Genomic DNA, 16,929 nt, shown 5'->3' on the forward strand with positions numbered 1-16,929 from the left:
CAAAATGGCAAACACGATTTAATTGTAAATGAATGCCATAAAAACGGTTATTACTTTGAAAATGTTCAAACGGTTAGACATTAATAAACTGAGAATATAATATAAGACTTACTACGCCACAATTTTCGTAATCAGTGTTACACTAAATTTCATGGAAGGAAGTCAGTGACAGTTTTTAAGACTTAGTGGATTCTCAAGTACTTTTATGAATTTTGTATGTGTGTTAGTGACTACCTTTCGTTGATTTGGTTTGCTAGCGAATTCTTTGTGGCAAATGTATGAACAATATACAGTCTTCATATTTAATTGCACCAACAGATGTAAGACTCGAGGAATCTGGGTAACTGGAAAAGTTCTGGATTTAGCACATGGAGACAAAAAGTGCCTGACTATGCCATATATATTTAGTGTAACTGATCCAACAATAAAAGATAACAAGAACTACGTTTTTTGACATTTAAAAAACTTTTGTTGTATTACAGCACTGTTAATGGACTAATTAAACACTTAAAAATTAAAAAGTATGTTGTGTCTTTGATGTAATCTCAGAATTGTAAACACAATGGCTGCATCCTCCGTCCTCAAAATGATTGACGAAATGTTTAATTGATAAAGTTTGGAAACTGTATCATTGCATCCCTTAAACGTATAACTGCTGGAGCTAGTGGTTCAGACAAAAAAGAATTTGTCAAACGTAAAGCTAATCATAATGGTCCTCCATAGCGTATTGTGTAGTATTGCAAAGAGTGGCAATCGGCTAACATATCACTGATAGAAAGTCAAGGAGTATCATCTCATTTGTAAAAGAATTTCGTCGCGAAGACAATAAGATCGTGTCTAACTTAAGTCAAACACATCTTGTCATCTTCTATTACATATTAGAAGAATGTAAAGAAGATATTAAACTTTGGTATTTACGAAACTAACATCACAGTGCAGGTCGTATTCACATTATTCAAACTTTAGGGGTCCCCGAGTGGTTTAAAGCGCTCTCCATTACGGATCATTGCCATCTCACCTCTGTCTGCGTGGGTTCTAGTCTCGGATTCAGCCAATGTGGGTATGTAAGAACGCTTGCCAGTAGCTTCTCGTGGATCGGTGGTTCTTTCCGGGGTTTCCCGGGTTCTTCCTCCACATTAATACTGGCCGCCATATATAGCTTATCGTGTGCTGAAAAATGGCGTTAAACCCTACAACAACAACTCAAAATTTATTTAAACAAAGTAAACCGCATCTCATCGTCAGTTTCAATGCACCTTATGCGGTGTTGTTTATACGTTCAAGCGGCAAATCTCAAAGTTTTAGCCAAACAGTTACGAATACCTTAGCTGCACTATGCTTCTGACGATTTCATTCAATTTGCACATGCAAATTTACTCGCCAATTTATATACTACCACCCCTATTTTTAATATTTATACAAAATGTTTCAACGTTAATGTCAAGAATGAGGTCATTTCATTTACACATCACCTTTTGTCTCTCATAAAAATATTAAAACATAAATCACTTCTATTCTTTATAATAGTATTCAAAATGCCAAATTAATTATAGCACTGCATGCAAACACGTACTTTTACATTTGTTAAAAGCTAGTCTCAAACAAGGCATCAGTCAAACCCAACATTAACGAAAACGCTGCATTTTCTTTTAAACAAAACAACATATAGCATGACCTTTTTCTTGACAATTTTGTCACACCTAGCGGATCTAGGAATCAATAGCCAATTACACAAGTCGCAAAACAACGCATTTTGAAGTCAGGTTGAAATGGGTATTTTAGAGGTGTCGCTATTCGTTCACATTAAAAACGACTGCCTAATAAACAAAACCATATCGCCTAACCAGAATATTTGTATAATACAGTCTCTCTCTAGGAAGAAAATGAAAAGCTCCAAACAAAAAGCAAAAACGTCTCCTGCAGGGAAGAGAGGTATTCCTCCTAGAACGATCGCATTTTCACGAAACCTCCCGACTTGACGCAGTCTCTTGCCACTTCTACTTCGCTAACGATGATGTCTCCCAAGCAAAAAACTGCTGACTATTTGCTTAATTCGATTTTAAAATGTGAACCCATTTCTAAATAAACTTATACTGCGTTGGCGTATTCTTCCACTGCTCTAGCTACTGCTGCTGCAGCCATAAAGGTAGTGTCTCCTAAGAAAAAGGTACATTAAATGTTACAACGTTTTTTGGGTCTGTACAAGCAAGAATGATCAAGATTTAGGCATGTGAGTACCTCAGTAGTGCTCTAAAGTCAAGTTGATACGACGTAGTAACAATTAGTGGAATAAAAAGCGTCGGAGAAGATTCACTTTAAATTTTCTTCATGAAGCAAAGATGTCACTAAGGTCTTGCCATCGTCATCAATGTCCGAAGAAACCTTCTTCCATAAACTAGGAAAATAACGATTCCCTCATTTAGCTAATCATTGGAATGTTTTGTCAGTACTCGCCAAATACAATGTTCCGACGCAAAAACAATCATTCAGAAAGCACCTAAAGAAAGTATCGATAACTTGTATTAATTTTGTCTAAACGTTTTGAAAGGAACAATGCCTTTGATGAAGAAAAAGATACAGAGACATCTATTAAGACCATATCGTCACGTTCTTCGTTTAATAATGAAGCAGTCAAAAGAAAAAGTGCTCGTTCACCATGTAGAATTTCTTCCAATGTTGATATGACCGTTGTTAAAAGTGGTTGCACCTTTGTTAGGATCGAGTCCTGAACTTATTTTAGAAGGAGAAATGAAATGAAGAATAAATTGGTAAACAAGACACTTTTTCTGGAAAGATATCACACTTTTACCCTTAGACCTGTTGGAATGATGACAATTAACTATTTACTTACGAACGGTGCTTGGAATTTCATCGTTAGTACGAACAACGGACACAAAATTTAGCTACAAATCCTAATCTTACCGAGCTTTAGAGTGACAATAAGTATTGCAGTCGTTGATGGATCGAACTAATATGTCAGAAACAGAAGCATCGCATTGATATTGCAATCAATAACAAAAAGACATACCACACTAATAAACGATCGTTTGAAGCTGGTTAGCTTACAGATGAGCAGAACCAACAGCAACAAAATGGATACACTTTTAGCCATCATTTACTATAATCCTGCTCATTCTGATGGCTATTGAGGAATTCAACAATTGTATCGTGCGACTAAAACCAAATTCAAACGTTTACGTACAGGTTATACAGAATTATTCAACGCAAAACTTTCAGAAGTCAAACTGAAGTAATGAGATAGTATAAGCTTTAGAACTTATCTTGAATCAAAGACGTCGACTTCTTCTAAAGAAAAAGGCACCGAATTTCTGAAGCAAACATTTATAAAGAACGGAAAAAAAACAAATTGATTTTTTCACCACTGAAATTTCTGAAACAAAGATTAGTGTTGTGAAACGTTTTCGAACAACTTCTAAGTAACTTATGTGTAAATATTTTTCACATTAACAAACGTTGAAATACTTCGAATGGTTACCACGTCTAATGAAAGCTTGCGGCTAACCGTACTATCGTATCACTGGATGTGCTCTAGAAGATGTAACTCTTGAAAACGAAGCTAATGTGTTTGATCGATTGTTGGAATACCCAAGACTAGATAAAACAAATAAATGTTAAACACAGAATATTGGAGTTGCATTGGGAACACAAAACAAATTGTTGACAAACGTTCTTTGCCCGGCTGGAGGACAGAATAGTTTCATGTCACATTACAAGTGTATTTATGTGTTTCCCATCACCGCATTATGTTGTTTCACGACCTAATTAGATCAAAGCATTCGAATGGATTTCGAAAGTCACCGTAGATTTGATTTGGTAGAATTCATGAATATCACCAGGGGTAATCGCATTTTTATCGTCGATATCCTCAACAAAAAAGTCCAGCAGCTCTTGATAAAACGATCATATTACGAATACAAACAAGTATCACCAGCCAATCCCGAAATGAATATATATACCATGAGAATTTCTATAAAGAATAAGCTCAGCAACATTCGGAAAAAAACTGATCCAACTACGAATCCAAAAAAGTATAGCCAGCCAATCCTCATTAGAATATCTATTCCTTGAGAATTTCTACAGGATATTATTTCAATGCTCGTCGATACAATTTCAACTATTTTCTGCAAAAAATTTGGCAAGACACTGGGGTAATCTCTCCGACGTATACAGATCGAATACTATCCCATTTCTCATCGTCTTGAAATAGATTTTTCCGAAAACAATACAATGTCGATTACTCGTTCTGCCAGTTTGGTTGCTATTTTTAGTGGAAACACCTTTATCGTTCCTATGAACGACATCCGCAACAATAATTGATTCCACAAGTAATATAGCCTCTTTTTCAAATAGAACGTAGTATTAAATTTAAAGTCTGAATAGTCTGATGCCTATTACAAGGTAGAAAACACAGCCCCTTCATTTGCGGGGAGTCATTCCTCTAAAAGTGGATTTCGCCACAGATGCTTACGACGAAGGAGGAGACACATATCACTTTCACGTGTAATTTGTTTATCCGTATTATCTCATGTCCGTACATTGTATTATGATAGTGTCAGTGTTATTAAAAAAGGAGATTTTGGACAAAATAATCTGTTCCCGAAAGGAAAATACACCGAGAAACTACATTTTCGAACAAGAATCTCCCGGGAATTGTAAATAGATGCATCTTGTGCACCAATAAGTCACTACAAAACGAGGTTGTGCTTAATGGGATATGTTAAATTCAGCTATTCGTATGGTAGCACCCATCATAAAACCGATGGTCATTAGATGATGTCCATCTTTGACGCAAGGGAAAGAATTTCTTCACAATTTTCTCACCGAGCTTACCTGGAAAGTCTCCTGACGTACGGAAAAAGCAAAGAACATACATATGGATGCATCCGTACTGTCGAAACGTGACACTTTAGAGAAGTTCAACGGCACAGTTTTGACTGCAAGTGTAGATCACAATATCGGATTTTATAACCACCAATGGAATATCAGTCATGGAGGTGCATTAGAAATAAAGGATTGATTGCCTCTGGACATATGATTGCAAAAGAAGTTTATTATTGAATGGTGTGTATACACGCCTAAGTCTGAATCGAAATAATACGGTGTTCCATTTCATGGCTGATGATAACGAAAGTCTTACCTAAAATGGAAAACGACATCAATCAAACGCTATGAAGAACAAGAGCCATGTATTCTCTACTACAAGTGGAAGTTGAAACCTTTACCATTGCCTCTGGACTCTGATCCAAGATCACAGATCATTTTCCCAGGACAGCTACCAAAATGTTTGCATATCGACATAGTTAGCAAGGCGTCCGTCAATGGAGCTATCGATTAAAGTCCTTCATAGTTCCAACAATCAGCGTATCCAAGATAGAAGTCACCAGATATGTCCAGACGTGGTGTACAGGACACTTTGAACATATATTTGCCCCGACAAATTGCTTGACATGTTACTTTACTCTATTTGACAAGTGTGAAGCAGCAGTAGACACCTCATTTCGTACGACGACTATGCAGAAGGGTATGTTTTGTGGGGCTTTGAATTCACTCCAGACCAAGGCACCAACGAAATACATTTCCAAGCTATACAATCAGGCCAACTTTGTGTGGAACTTATGTTTGCAGAAGCTCTGGCGAACACAGTGAATGTCATCTTGTATGCAGACTTTGCCAATCCTCCGGAAATCAACAGTGTGCGAGAAGTGGTCCAAAACTTTTAGAAAAAAACATGGAACACAAATTTATGAGGATATGTGAAGAGGGCGATTTTGCTCCAGAACAATACCAGTCACTGCCCATAAGCAAACAATAAAAGAAATACAGTCATGATATTAAGATGGTCAGAACAAGAGCAACACTTAATCTCCTGTTTTATTCGTTGCTCGGCTAATATAATCACACAAATTACCTGAGAAAATTGTCATGTTTGTGAAATCGATCATCCTAACCAGAACGAACATTATAGTTGTTTTTTTTTAAGTGAGCCAGGGAGACAAGCTGGAAGACTATCTGAAAGATGCTGTGACCTTCATCTTACTCAATCGGAGGTATGCTTCCCTTCACGTCCGTGTCATTATAATATAAAGCGTTTCATTCTCCAGTTTTGCCATTAACGATTAACAATTATCAATAGACTTAAATACCATCTGGAAAGTAATAAATTAATATCCTAAAATCAAAGTGGAATCCGTAACAAGAGATCCACACTTGACCAACAAATAAGACTGGAATCATATATTAAATTGGCCTTTAATGGAGAACGCAAGTGCGATAGACACCTAAACGCTATATTTTTGGATTTGGAAAAAGCATATGAGTTAATTTGGCTTAAGGGTCTTATTGCAAAACTGAATCATTACGGAATATCAGGACGAATGCATCAATGGATAACAAACTTTCTCACTGATCGTAAATTATAAGTAAGAATACGAAGGAACACTCTAATTTATTCCAATTAGAAAATGGAACCCCACAAGGTAGTGTAATTAGCCCAACATTATTTAATATGATGATTAACGACCTCGACTAATCAATCAAGCAAAATAAAATAGAACTATCCCAGTTTGCCGATGATGCCTGGAAAGCAGGCAATCCATCTAGTTACACCGTTATTAGAGAACTACAAAATAACTTGAATAACATTGGAAATTGAGCTGATAAATGGGGTTTCAAAATATCATCAGATAAAACAATAGAAGTAGCCTTCACCCCCAAAGTCAAGAGAGAAAATGATCCCACCTATTTTATATCTTAACAAGATTCAAATTCATTTTGAGCGAGTGGCCAAATTCTTGTGTATGTACTTTGACGAAAACTTTACGTGAAAGCAACGTATTGAGGACATCATCAACAGAAGAAGTTGTGACATTACCCTCCTCAGAAATATAATAGGAACAACATGGATCAAGAATCATTACTGACACTTTACCCATTTCTACCTAGATCGAAGTTAGATTACGGCTGTCAGGTGTATGCTTCAGCAAGCCCAAACCTAGTACAGAAACTTGATAGCTTGCAGTATAACGCACTAAAATTGTGCACTTGAACTCTTATATTACCTCACTGGAAGAACAAAAAATCATCACAGGAGAGCTTCGACAAAAATTACGTAGAGCGGAAGCCATATTAAGATACGGAACGAGAATCTCCACACGTGGAAAATCATATTCAAGAATGAAAATTATTGAGAACTGCAATGTACCATTCAGTCGGTGTCATGTACCACTACACCTAGGAGGGAAGAAAATACATGAATTAACAAAGGAATTGGAAAAAAACTGAACTCCGAGCAGAATAAATTGAGCACATTGACCCAACCCCGTGGGTATGTAAGACTCAAAAAATCAATCTTGAGGCATTAACCTTTGAGAACAAAGCTCTCGAAGCATTGAAACTGAAATTAGAAATACGTAATACAATAGAAAGCAAATATAACGATCACACAAAAATATTTACAAATGGGTCCAAATCCATTGAAATAAACAGAACAGTAGGAGCAGTTTATATACAAGAAACAAACGCAGTACTAGGAAATAGATTATCAAACCATTGTTCAATATACACCGTCGAAATCGGGGCAATTATCGAAGCCCTCAAACGGATAACTGACAACAAAATCCAAAAAGCAGCTATATTGAACGACTCCTTAGGCGTGTTAAGAACCTTAGAATCACGTAAACCCCAAGTCAGATCTAATTTCCTAAACGAAACCAATCTATTAATTAAAAAAATAAATCAAAATCAGCAAGTAGTGGAATTTATGTGGATTCCATCCCACGTAGACACACCATGTAACGAAAGAGCTGACAAGGAAGCAACATTAACATTACAAGAACAAGAAATCACAGAAATCAGCTATGGCATACAGGAAATAGATAGCATACAGGAAATATTTCAGCCAAATCAGGAGGAAAATTGACGAAAAACGGCAAACCATGTGGAACAAAACCACAAAAGGAAGAACTTTATACCATATTCAAACACGAGCATGTAGAAACATCTCCATCCCAAAATTTAAAACAAAATATGAAAGATCTGAAGATAATCCATAGGATCAAGAGAGGAAAACCCCTCCAAGCAGGAAGCTTTGGTAAATACTTGCCAATCAATAGCTTATGGGGAAATTGTTGCCCCTTGTTGCCCCTTGTTGCCCCTAAGTAGAAAACTTACATCCTGTCTTCAGTGTATGTACTCATTTTGCAAAGCAGAGGAAACTATTCCAGATAAATGAAGACAAAATTGGCTCTCAAGGTACATACCCGTAATTTTGATTGCCAAATGTCATTAACGAACGCTTGAATTACTAAAATATTATCAATTTCCTCTCAGATCTAGGAAAAACAGACACAATATAATCATTGACCAAATCACCCTATACTCCGTACCCACTAGTTAACCACAATCAGACCTTAGACAAAACTAATTAGCACAGTAAAGCTATTTACCTTTCAACAGTTAAATGAAATTAAGTCTAGGGTGGCAATGCAATAGTAGAGGATTATCGATTGGAAAATTGGAAACAATAACCATGACTTCACTTAAACCCCACATCCGCTTTCTACTCATAAATCAGAACATGGGCGGAGTACTGTGCAATATAGGGCTTGAGACAGGGGCAGGGGGAATGAAACAATCGATGAAGTACGCGAGCTATCGGACCACATAGGACCTAGTTCTGCCGGTGCGCAGACTCAGACCTAACATCGATTGTCAAAGGACAACTACCTCTCGTACGTCTATCAATTGTATGGGATTCTGCCTAAGACGCAATGCGATAAGTAACAGAGTATTATAGGGAAAATATAAGCATAAACTGATAGGGAAAGATAAGTGTAATCCAATTTTTTATTTCTTTTTTTGTATGATCTTGTTCTTAAATTTTCCTTTCAAAAACTTAAAAACACACAAAATACAACACATTTGTGGACCGTTGGTGGGTTCGGTAAAATAATAAGCAAAGATTTAGAATAATTAAGAGACTGTATAAACAACTGGTATTATTAAGAAAGATATGGTTCAAAACTAATGAAATATAAGGTGGTTAATAGTCCAAACCATCAGGCCCACCGCACGTGGCGGACTAGAATAGAATAAGTAAATATAGTTAGGACTGTTAAGGTAGATAGGGTCCCTAATTAATTAAATAAAATATGTTTAATAGCCCACGATGTAGTCATTCAGCTTGCTAAAATATTTAGTACAACCGTACTGTCTGCGAGATCTCCGTCGAACACGGCGTTGGTAAATGTCTATACATAGATTGCTACCGATAGGTGTCTCTCATTTCATTAACTATTTTTATTGGTTTTTGATTCTACGAGAAATATGCACTATTTTATAGATCGTAATGTTCAAGAGAATGTACTCTTTGCGCACAGACAATAAATGTTATCTTCTCTAGTATGTACTCCAAAAGGTGATAAAATAAAATGGCATACAAGACGCAAGCCTTTAGGTCTCACTGGACAGTTCATCTCGTGACTTTTCATCCAACAATGACCTATTGCAGAAAATAATTTTACACTGAAGATAAAAATAAAAACAAACTAATGATTTTTGTAGAAAGCATACATGTGAGATCATGACTGCAGCAATCAGGTTAATTCCTGATGCAAGTGGTGGTTTTTATACTGAACCAACACTGCCACCAACCCCATAATTTTCCATTTATTTTTAACAGGAAATGGCTATTTTGAATATTTTCCTGTGACAAGGCAGCTACAAGAATCAATACGTACCTTATGCGGGAATAATGTTCACTAGTACTATAACAAATTAGCATACTTTTCATCACCCCTCAACCATCAAGATTTTTAGATAAGTACCTCTTTAGCAGACACATGTAAATACGTAAGCCAAGTCCGCTGCTCATTTGCAGCCCAAGTTACGCATTTGATCTCCAATGATCATCTAAGTGTGACAGGCAGTCACCAACAAGCCAACCCATTTCCAAGCCTAACTCAAAGTAAATCTAAACACATTACTGATTTAGCTTATGTGTGAATTTATAAATGTTAGGCTTGTGATAATTAGGTCCATACCTTCTACTTTAAAAATAATGGTGGGTGTCAAAATACGAAACTATCCAGTGAGACCTTATGTTCTGGTTGAACGAGTGTTGTCGTCAGTTGGTTAGCAGGATTTCGTGCTGATGAGGCTCTGCATGTATAATCTGGTCTGTCAAAAAACATTACAAAAATGTAACGGTCATGTGACCAATAGGTCGGATTTAGAATACTTTAAAATTAGACAACAATAGTATCACTCATGTGGTTAAACACATACGAGTTCATGTCAGCAAGTACCGGGGGAGTAGGTTGCTAGTGCGAATACAAGTTAACAACACATAAAGTGGCGTACATTACCATTGTACTTCGATCAACGTATTTCTCTCTCTCTCTCTCTCTCTCTCTCTCTCTCTCTCTCTCTATATATATATATATATATATATATATATATATATATATATATATATATATGTGTGTGTGTGTGTGTGTGTGTGTGTGTGTGTGTGTGTGTGTGTGTGTACTTTTATTTATTCCGAATTCTACAATAGTGTCAGTTTGTGCTGTTCGGCATTAGGTACGATGGAAAAATTGTACTGTCTGTATTAGCATACTGCAGAGTTTCAAACGTGTAAAGGTAACGGTTGGGACCCAGAGTGGCCGAGTGGTCTAAAGCGCTCTCCATTACAGATCACTGCCATCTCACCTCTGTCTGCGTGTGTTTGAGTCTCGGATTCGGCTAATGTGGGTATGTGAGAAAGCTTGCCAGTAGCTACTCGTGGGTCGATGGTTCTTTCAGGGGTTTTCCCGGGTTCTTCCTACGCCATTAATAATCGCCGCCATGTATAGCGCATATCGTGTGCTGAAAAATGGCGTTAAACGCTACAAGAGCAACAACAACAACAGTAACGGTTTCGAGCCATTTTCTATTTCTGAACAATTTCTGACTTTTCATTGATTGTGGCGGTCAGCTGCTGGATGGTCTGTTGCTTTGGGATAGAGTGATCCTTGTTTCGACGCAGCTGCTGTTATCTAGGACAATGTTGTTATGTTTGTTTACAACTATGAACCTTTTTTTTTAAAACTGTCCTACCAATAAGTAACGGCCTTTACTTTATGCAAGGCATTAAAAGTTATCTCCCTTAAATTGCGAAACTTGGATGCCATACGATGAGTATATTGATAAATTATTTATAGCGTGGAGTCTTCTTAGATAATAATAATAATAATGAGGACTTTGTATAACGCCTAATCTTTAGAAGCTCTTAGCGCTTTACAACATTAGAGAACACCTATAAGATAAAAAAAAATATACTAATATTATCACAAAAACAAACACCATGAAATTAGAAAAACATTTTTAAAAATTAAAAAACGTGCTGAAAATATTTCAGATAGGAAACATTATTAGGTCTTTAAGTTTGTTCTTGCAGTCGAAATAAGTGAGTTTTGAGAGCCCTCTTGAATGTGATCACTGTGTCTTCGTGTCTAAGTTCAGTGGGCAATTCATTCCACGTTGCTGGGCCCTGGTATGCAAAAGAATGCTGTCCATATGACTTTGTTTTCATAGTGGGAATAATGAGCATACGATTGTCAGAAGAGGAGCATAAGTATCTCGCTGGTGTATACACATGGATGAGGTCGGATAGGTATGTTGGACTAGAGTCCGACAGTGAAACGTAGCACAGAGAACAAATTTTGTGTTTGATTCTGGATCGAATGGACAGCCAATGTAGGGTAGAGAGCAGCGGGGGGGGGGGGGTGCTCTGATCGTGGTACTCTAAGTATGATCCAAGCAGCTGTGTTTTGAACTTTTTGAAGTTTCTGGAGCAGATATTGAGATGAACCAGACATAACTGAGTTACAATAGTCCAGTCTTGAAAGTACTAATGAACACACAAGTGTTTTAGTGGCATCAACTGAAAGATATTTGCGAACTGAGCTGATGCGTCTCAACTCAAAATATGCAGCCTTGCATATGTTCATGACATGTTGGTGCAATGTGAGAGTACTGTCCAGAGGAACACCAAGGTTTCGTACTGATTGTGTGAATTTAATGTTGGCGTTGCTGATATTTATTGTTTGAGGTAAATGATATGAATGAGAAAGTTTTTGTGTTGTGATCAGCATGGCCTCAGTTTTATCATCATTCATCTGCAGCTTGTTACATGTCATCCATGATTTCACATCAGAAATGTAGCTCGTTACATCTTGGATGGTAGCATCAACTTCAGTTGGGTGGCTAGATTTGTATATCTGGGTGTCATCAGCGTACATTTGGTGAGACACTGGATGATGATCTATGACACTTGCGAGCGACTGAGTGTACAGAATGAAAAGAACAGGTCCAATAACAGACCCCTGCGGAACACCACAACATAGATCAACTAGGCTGTAGTGTATTCCATTTGCAGATACAATTTGTGTCCTGTTGACCAAGTAGGACTTGAACCACTGTAAGGCTGTATCATAAATGCCAAATACATGCTGGAGAGGGTGAAGTAATATATCATGGTCTATTGTGTCCAATGCTGCAGACAAATCAAGGAGGGTGAGGACTGTAATCTTTCCACTATCCAACGCAGAGAGAATGTCATTAACTACTTTTAGAAGAGTAGTTTCAGTACTGTGGCAAGGGCTATATGTAGATTGTACATTGCTAAAAAGACTGTTTGAATTTAGATGAGATACAAGCTGGCATAGAACAACCTTTTCTAAGATTTTTGATATGAATGGGAGATTAGAAACTGGGCGGTAGTTCTTTAAATCGTTATGGTCTAGTGTTGGTTTCTTCAGCAGAGGCTTTACAATGGCAGTTTTGAAAAATGATGGGACTTCGCCGCATGAGAGAGAGAGGTATTAATAACATCAGTTAGTGAAGGCAATACTGGATCTAAGCACTCAAGCAGCAGTGATGTTGGAATTGGATCAAGTTCACATGACTTTGGTACACTCTTCATCAGGATTGTACGTACAAAATCCATAGAGACAAGTTCAAATGCTGCTAATGGTTGCCACTCAAATTCTGTATCCCAACTGTATGGTGACGAGTCAATTGAAATTGTGGTGTCAAGCTTATCTCTAATGGCTTGTACTTTGTCACGGAAGAAATTTGCAAACATGTCTGGAAGGACGACTGGAGAGAAGGTAGTTGGAAGTGGTGTTGATTTGTTCCTTGACATTAGCTTGTTAGTAATCTCGAAGAGCTCTTTGCAGCTGCAACTTTCCATGTTCTTAGTAGTGTAGTGGACTGATTTCGCTGCATGGACTATATTTGTGACATTCTTCTTAGCGACTTCATAGATTTGCTTATGAATAGTGAGTCGCGTGGAAAGTCAAAGCCTCTCAGCTTTACGGAGGTCTCTTTTAGCAGTGCGAAGCTGGTCCCTAACACTGCTATACCATGGAGAAGACTTTTGAATTGATACTTCTGCACTTGGTAGCTGGGGCATGTTTGTCAAGCAATGAACGCAGACAGTTATCGAGTTGTTCTGCGGTAGGAGGTAAGCAAGTTGTTAGGTTAGCTTGGATGTCGTGCATTAGTTCGGTTCTATTTATCATACGGCGGTGTCTCTTAGTAGCAGATACAGATGGAGGGTTAGGGACTGATACGACATGATGGCATATAATGCAGAGGTGATCTGATGCAAGGTCATGAGATATCAGGGAAGACCGTAGAATGTTATCATCAGGTCTATGAAGAATCCAGTCTAAAATGTGACCATGTTTATGGGTGGGTTGGTTAACTGACTGTTTGAGGTTGAAAACATTAATGGAATCTATGAGTTTTGATGTAGCTGAGTTTCCGGGACAGTCAAAGTGAAAGTTGAGATCTCCAAAAATAATCAGGTTGCCACCTATCGAATTTCCATACTCCAGGAGATTCGGAAACTGCTCCGAAAAGAGAGAGTCAGCTAGCTTGCTTTTTTCTACCAGGAGGAGGGCGGTATAGGCAGAAAAAATGGACTGACCTTTGCTCCAGTCTGAGTGTGGTTTGGATTAGTTCAAGCGATGTGTGGTCGACATTGAATGTCGTGGTGTACTTAAGACGTTTTATCATGGAGTTCTTTGTGATGACAGCAATTCCACCTCCGCGAGAATTACGGGGGAACGACTTGATAGAGTAACCAGTGGGTGTTAGATCCGCACACTTCGGCTCATCGCCTGATGCTTTTAGCCATGTTTCTGTCAGGAAAAATATGTCAACATTTTGGTCGTTGATAAAATTAACTATTTCTGTGCGCTTTTCCGGTGGTCCTACTGACTGGGCATTGAATAATGCAATGCGCAGAGGTATTTCTTGGATAGTTGATACAAAGTTTGACGAATTAATAGGGATTTGAATTAGGTTACCTAAATTAACGGTCCAATTTTTTGTAAATGGTTGTGCCGAAATAAGGGACATAACTCGGATTCTTCTTCCCGTTCTACGCCGGCCAGCTTTGAAACAACGTTTCTTTTTCGCTTCTGTTTACATTTAGGTAATGATGAATGTAGTCCCGGTTCGTTTAGTCTAGAGCATAATGCAGTGTGGAGAGCCAAGGAGTGGTCATTTAAAGCATTTCATGAGGCTCCATTGTAGCATAAACGGGATGACTGGCGAGTATCACGTGATGGCGGTTTGTTCAAAAACAGTGTAGCAAGACAGCTGAGAAAAAGTCTAATTGTTCTCGTTTCCAAATCAAGGAGATGAAGAAACACATACGAATTTAACTGCCAATACATAATGAACACAATAACGAAGCTGGAAACAGGCAACAATTACAAATATCATGAAAACGGCACTAAAAAAACGGAACAGCTGCTTCAAGCCGGTTAAGCGATAGCGGCCATCTTGTCTCTTCCAAGATGACGGAATCTTAACTGTTGACCCCACATATTTGCTGAGATTATTGTAGTCATCCAATTTTCCAACTCTGGTGTAGATAATTTGCTTTGTTATCGCCTGAAAATGAAGATAAAATTACAATATTAATACAAGCAATGCAAAGCTACCAACTGTCAAAGAATCACAGAAAATTAACTCCAAGGTCACCGTGTCTGTGAATGCTTGATTTTAAAACAGTCGCTGCATTTTAAAGATTTGGAAAAGAAAAATGTGTCTGATTCATTTAGAAATATGAAAGGTGCCTTTTCAATTTATCTACTTATGGACTCCACTCTGGGGCCTGAGCCAGCTGTTGGTAAAAATAATAGATGCAACCCTTTTCATATCTAAAGGCCGGTACGAATGGGAGTGTTGGAATAGCATTGTCCAATGATTACTCTCTGTGTGTGTGTGTGTGTGTGTGTGTGTGTGTGTGTGTGTGTGTGTGTAGAGGATGATTTAAGATTTTTATAAATGAAGTAAACTTTTATAGTGTTTTCTGTGTTTATCTATTAATTTTCAATAAATTTTGCTTTAGGAAAGCGTGAAGAAATTATAGAACAATTACTGTGAATATATATGTAAAGTACAAAAGAATTGGCAATGGGTACATGCCTGACTTATTCCTAATTGGCTCCTTAAGTGAATCCTTAAGGCATACGATGTTAATGAACGATTTATTCATGCAGTTAGTGAATAGTGACTTTTGGAGCAAAGCTTGGATCCATTGCTGTGGGAATCCAGCTCTAGCTTACAATTTTTCACTTCTTGCTACTTATATGAAAGTGCATGAAATGGCGTCTTAAACATGGTGTCACAAAGTCCTATTGGTATCTTTATTCTATAATAATGGAAATATATCAGAACGAAATGGGCATTGTAGTGAAGTGGGGCTATATAGGGACAATGGGAATTAGCATTACAGACCACCACCCCCGGGCTTGTATAGGAACAAGATTTATAGGGACAATGTGAATTAGCATTACAGACACACACACACCCCGGGCTTGTATAGGGACAATGGGAAATTTAACATGGGAAATTTAACATGGGTGGGTCTATGCAGGGACAAAAGAGTATTGGGCCTGTATAACAACAATGGGAAAGAGAGCGTCTGACGTCACAGTAGGGGAGATTGGTAACATTGTAGCAACTAGGAAAGGTGACGTCACAGGACTGAGCAAAAGTAGAGATAGATAACACATAGACAACAGACATTTCTTTTAAAAATAATTGAGGCAAGTAAGTCAATTTCTTTTCGAGATCAATGAAAAGGGTATTTGGGTTCTTCTTCTTCTTCTTCTACTTTCTCCATTTTTTCCACCAGCTCCTGACTTTCTCCATTATTCCTTTCTTCTTCTCCTTTTTTAGAGACTCTGGCATCCAGTCAGGGTGGCCCATGGCTCGAAACTTCCGTTCGATCTTCATCCAGTTATGATTGAGCCTCTCAAACTCTTCCCTTTTCTTTCTATTCTCTTGTTCTTTCCTATCTTTTGCCCACCTGTCCTTTATTTTCTGCACTTCTACATCTATCACCCTTCTCATCTGTTCTACCGCTTTCTTCCGTTGTTCACCACCCCTTTTGACAAACGGCCACTCTGACCATTGCTCTGTCTCTTCCAAATAGCATCTGACTTCTGTTACCTTGTCCAGAGACTCTTGTATTGTCCCCACTCTGACATACTCTGGGTGAATGAATCCTCTCAACCTCTTCACTTCTTCCTCTATTATCCCCTCTATCATCTCCCTGGCTAATTTTAGTTTGTTGACATAGTCAAGACTTTTTCTTAACCTCCATTCTCTTTCAATTTTTTCAATAGCATATTCCCCATCCACCATCCAAAAGTAAGTATTTCTTAAATCATTGAACAACGCTGACTCTTCCATCTTCTCTGCTTATTCCGTAGAATGGCGCGAACGACGAACGCTGTGAATTTTATATCTAAAGCACAGACGTGAAGGAAAACATCCTCTACTTTTCTCTTCTCATATTATCTACTATCTACACAAACGTACTGAGACTGTTAAACATAAACA

At 37.8% G+C, this 16,929-nt stretch overlaps 2 protein-coding genes across 5 annotated transcripts in view; both read right to left on the reverse strand.

The window, feature by feature from the left end:
- Positions 1 to 10,359, reverse strand: part of LOC149783245 (uncharacterized) — a 34,474-nt gene extending 24,115 nt beyond the window's left edge. For 2 of the 3 annotated variants that reach the window (XM_089931457.1, XM_089931456.1), the window contains exon 1: positions 9,759 to 10,359. The gene's annotated coding sequence lies outside the window, so the exon portion shown is untranslated. The remainder of the gene's footprint in view (positions 1 to 9,758) is intronic. The other variant, XM_089931459.1, reaches the window with a different exon arrangement.
- Positions 10,360 to 10,566: 207 nt separating this feature from the next.
- LOC149783246 (uncharacterized) overlaps positions 10,567 to 16,929 on the reverse strand; it is a 40,299-nt gene continuing 33,936 nt past the window's right edge. For both annotated transcript variants that reach the window (XM_089931460.1, XM_089931461.1), the window contains one exon: positions 10,567 to 14,970. In XM_089931460.1, coding sequence (XP_089787586.1) covers positions 14,707 to 14,970 — 264 coding nt within the window. In that variant the 3' untranslated portion in view covers positions 10,567 to 14,706. The remainder of the gene's footprint in view (positions 14,971 to 16,929) is intronic.

The sequence above is a fragment of the Sinohyriopsis cumingii genome, chromosome 14, assembly GCF_028554795.1.
Source record: "Sinohyriopsis cumingii isolate HCF-2022 chromosome 14, ASM2855479v2, whole genome shotgun sequence".
NCBI classification, from domain to species: Eukaryota; Metazoa; Mollusca; class Bivalvia; order Unionida; family Unionidae; genus Sinohyriopsis; species Sinohyriopsis cumingii.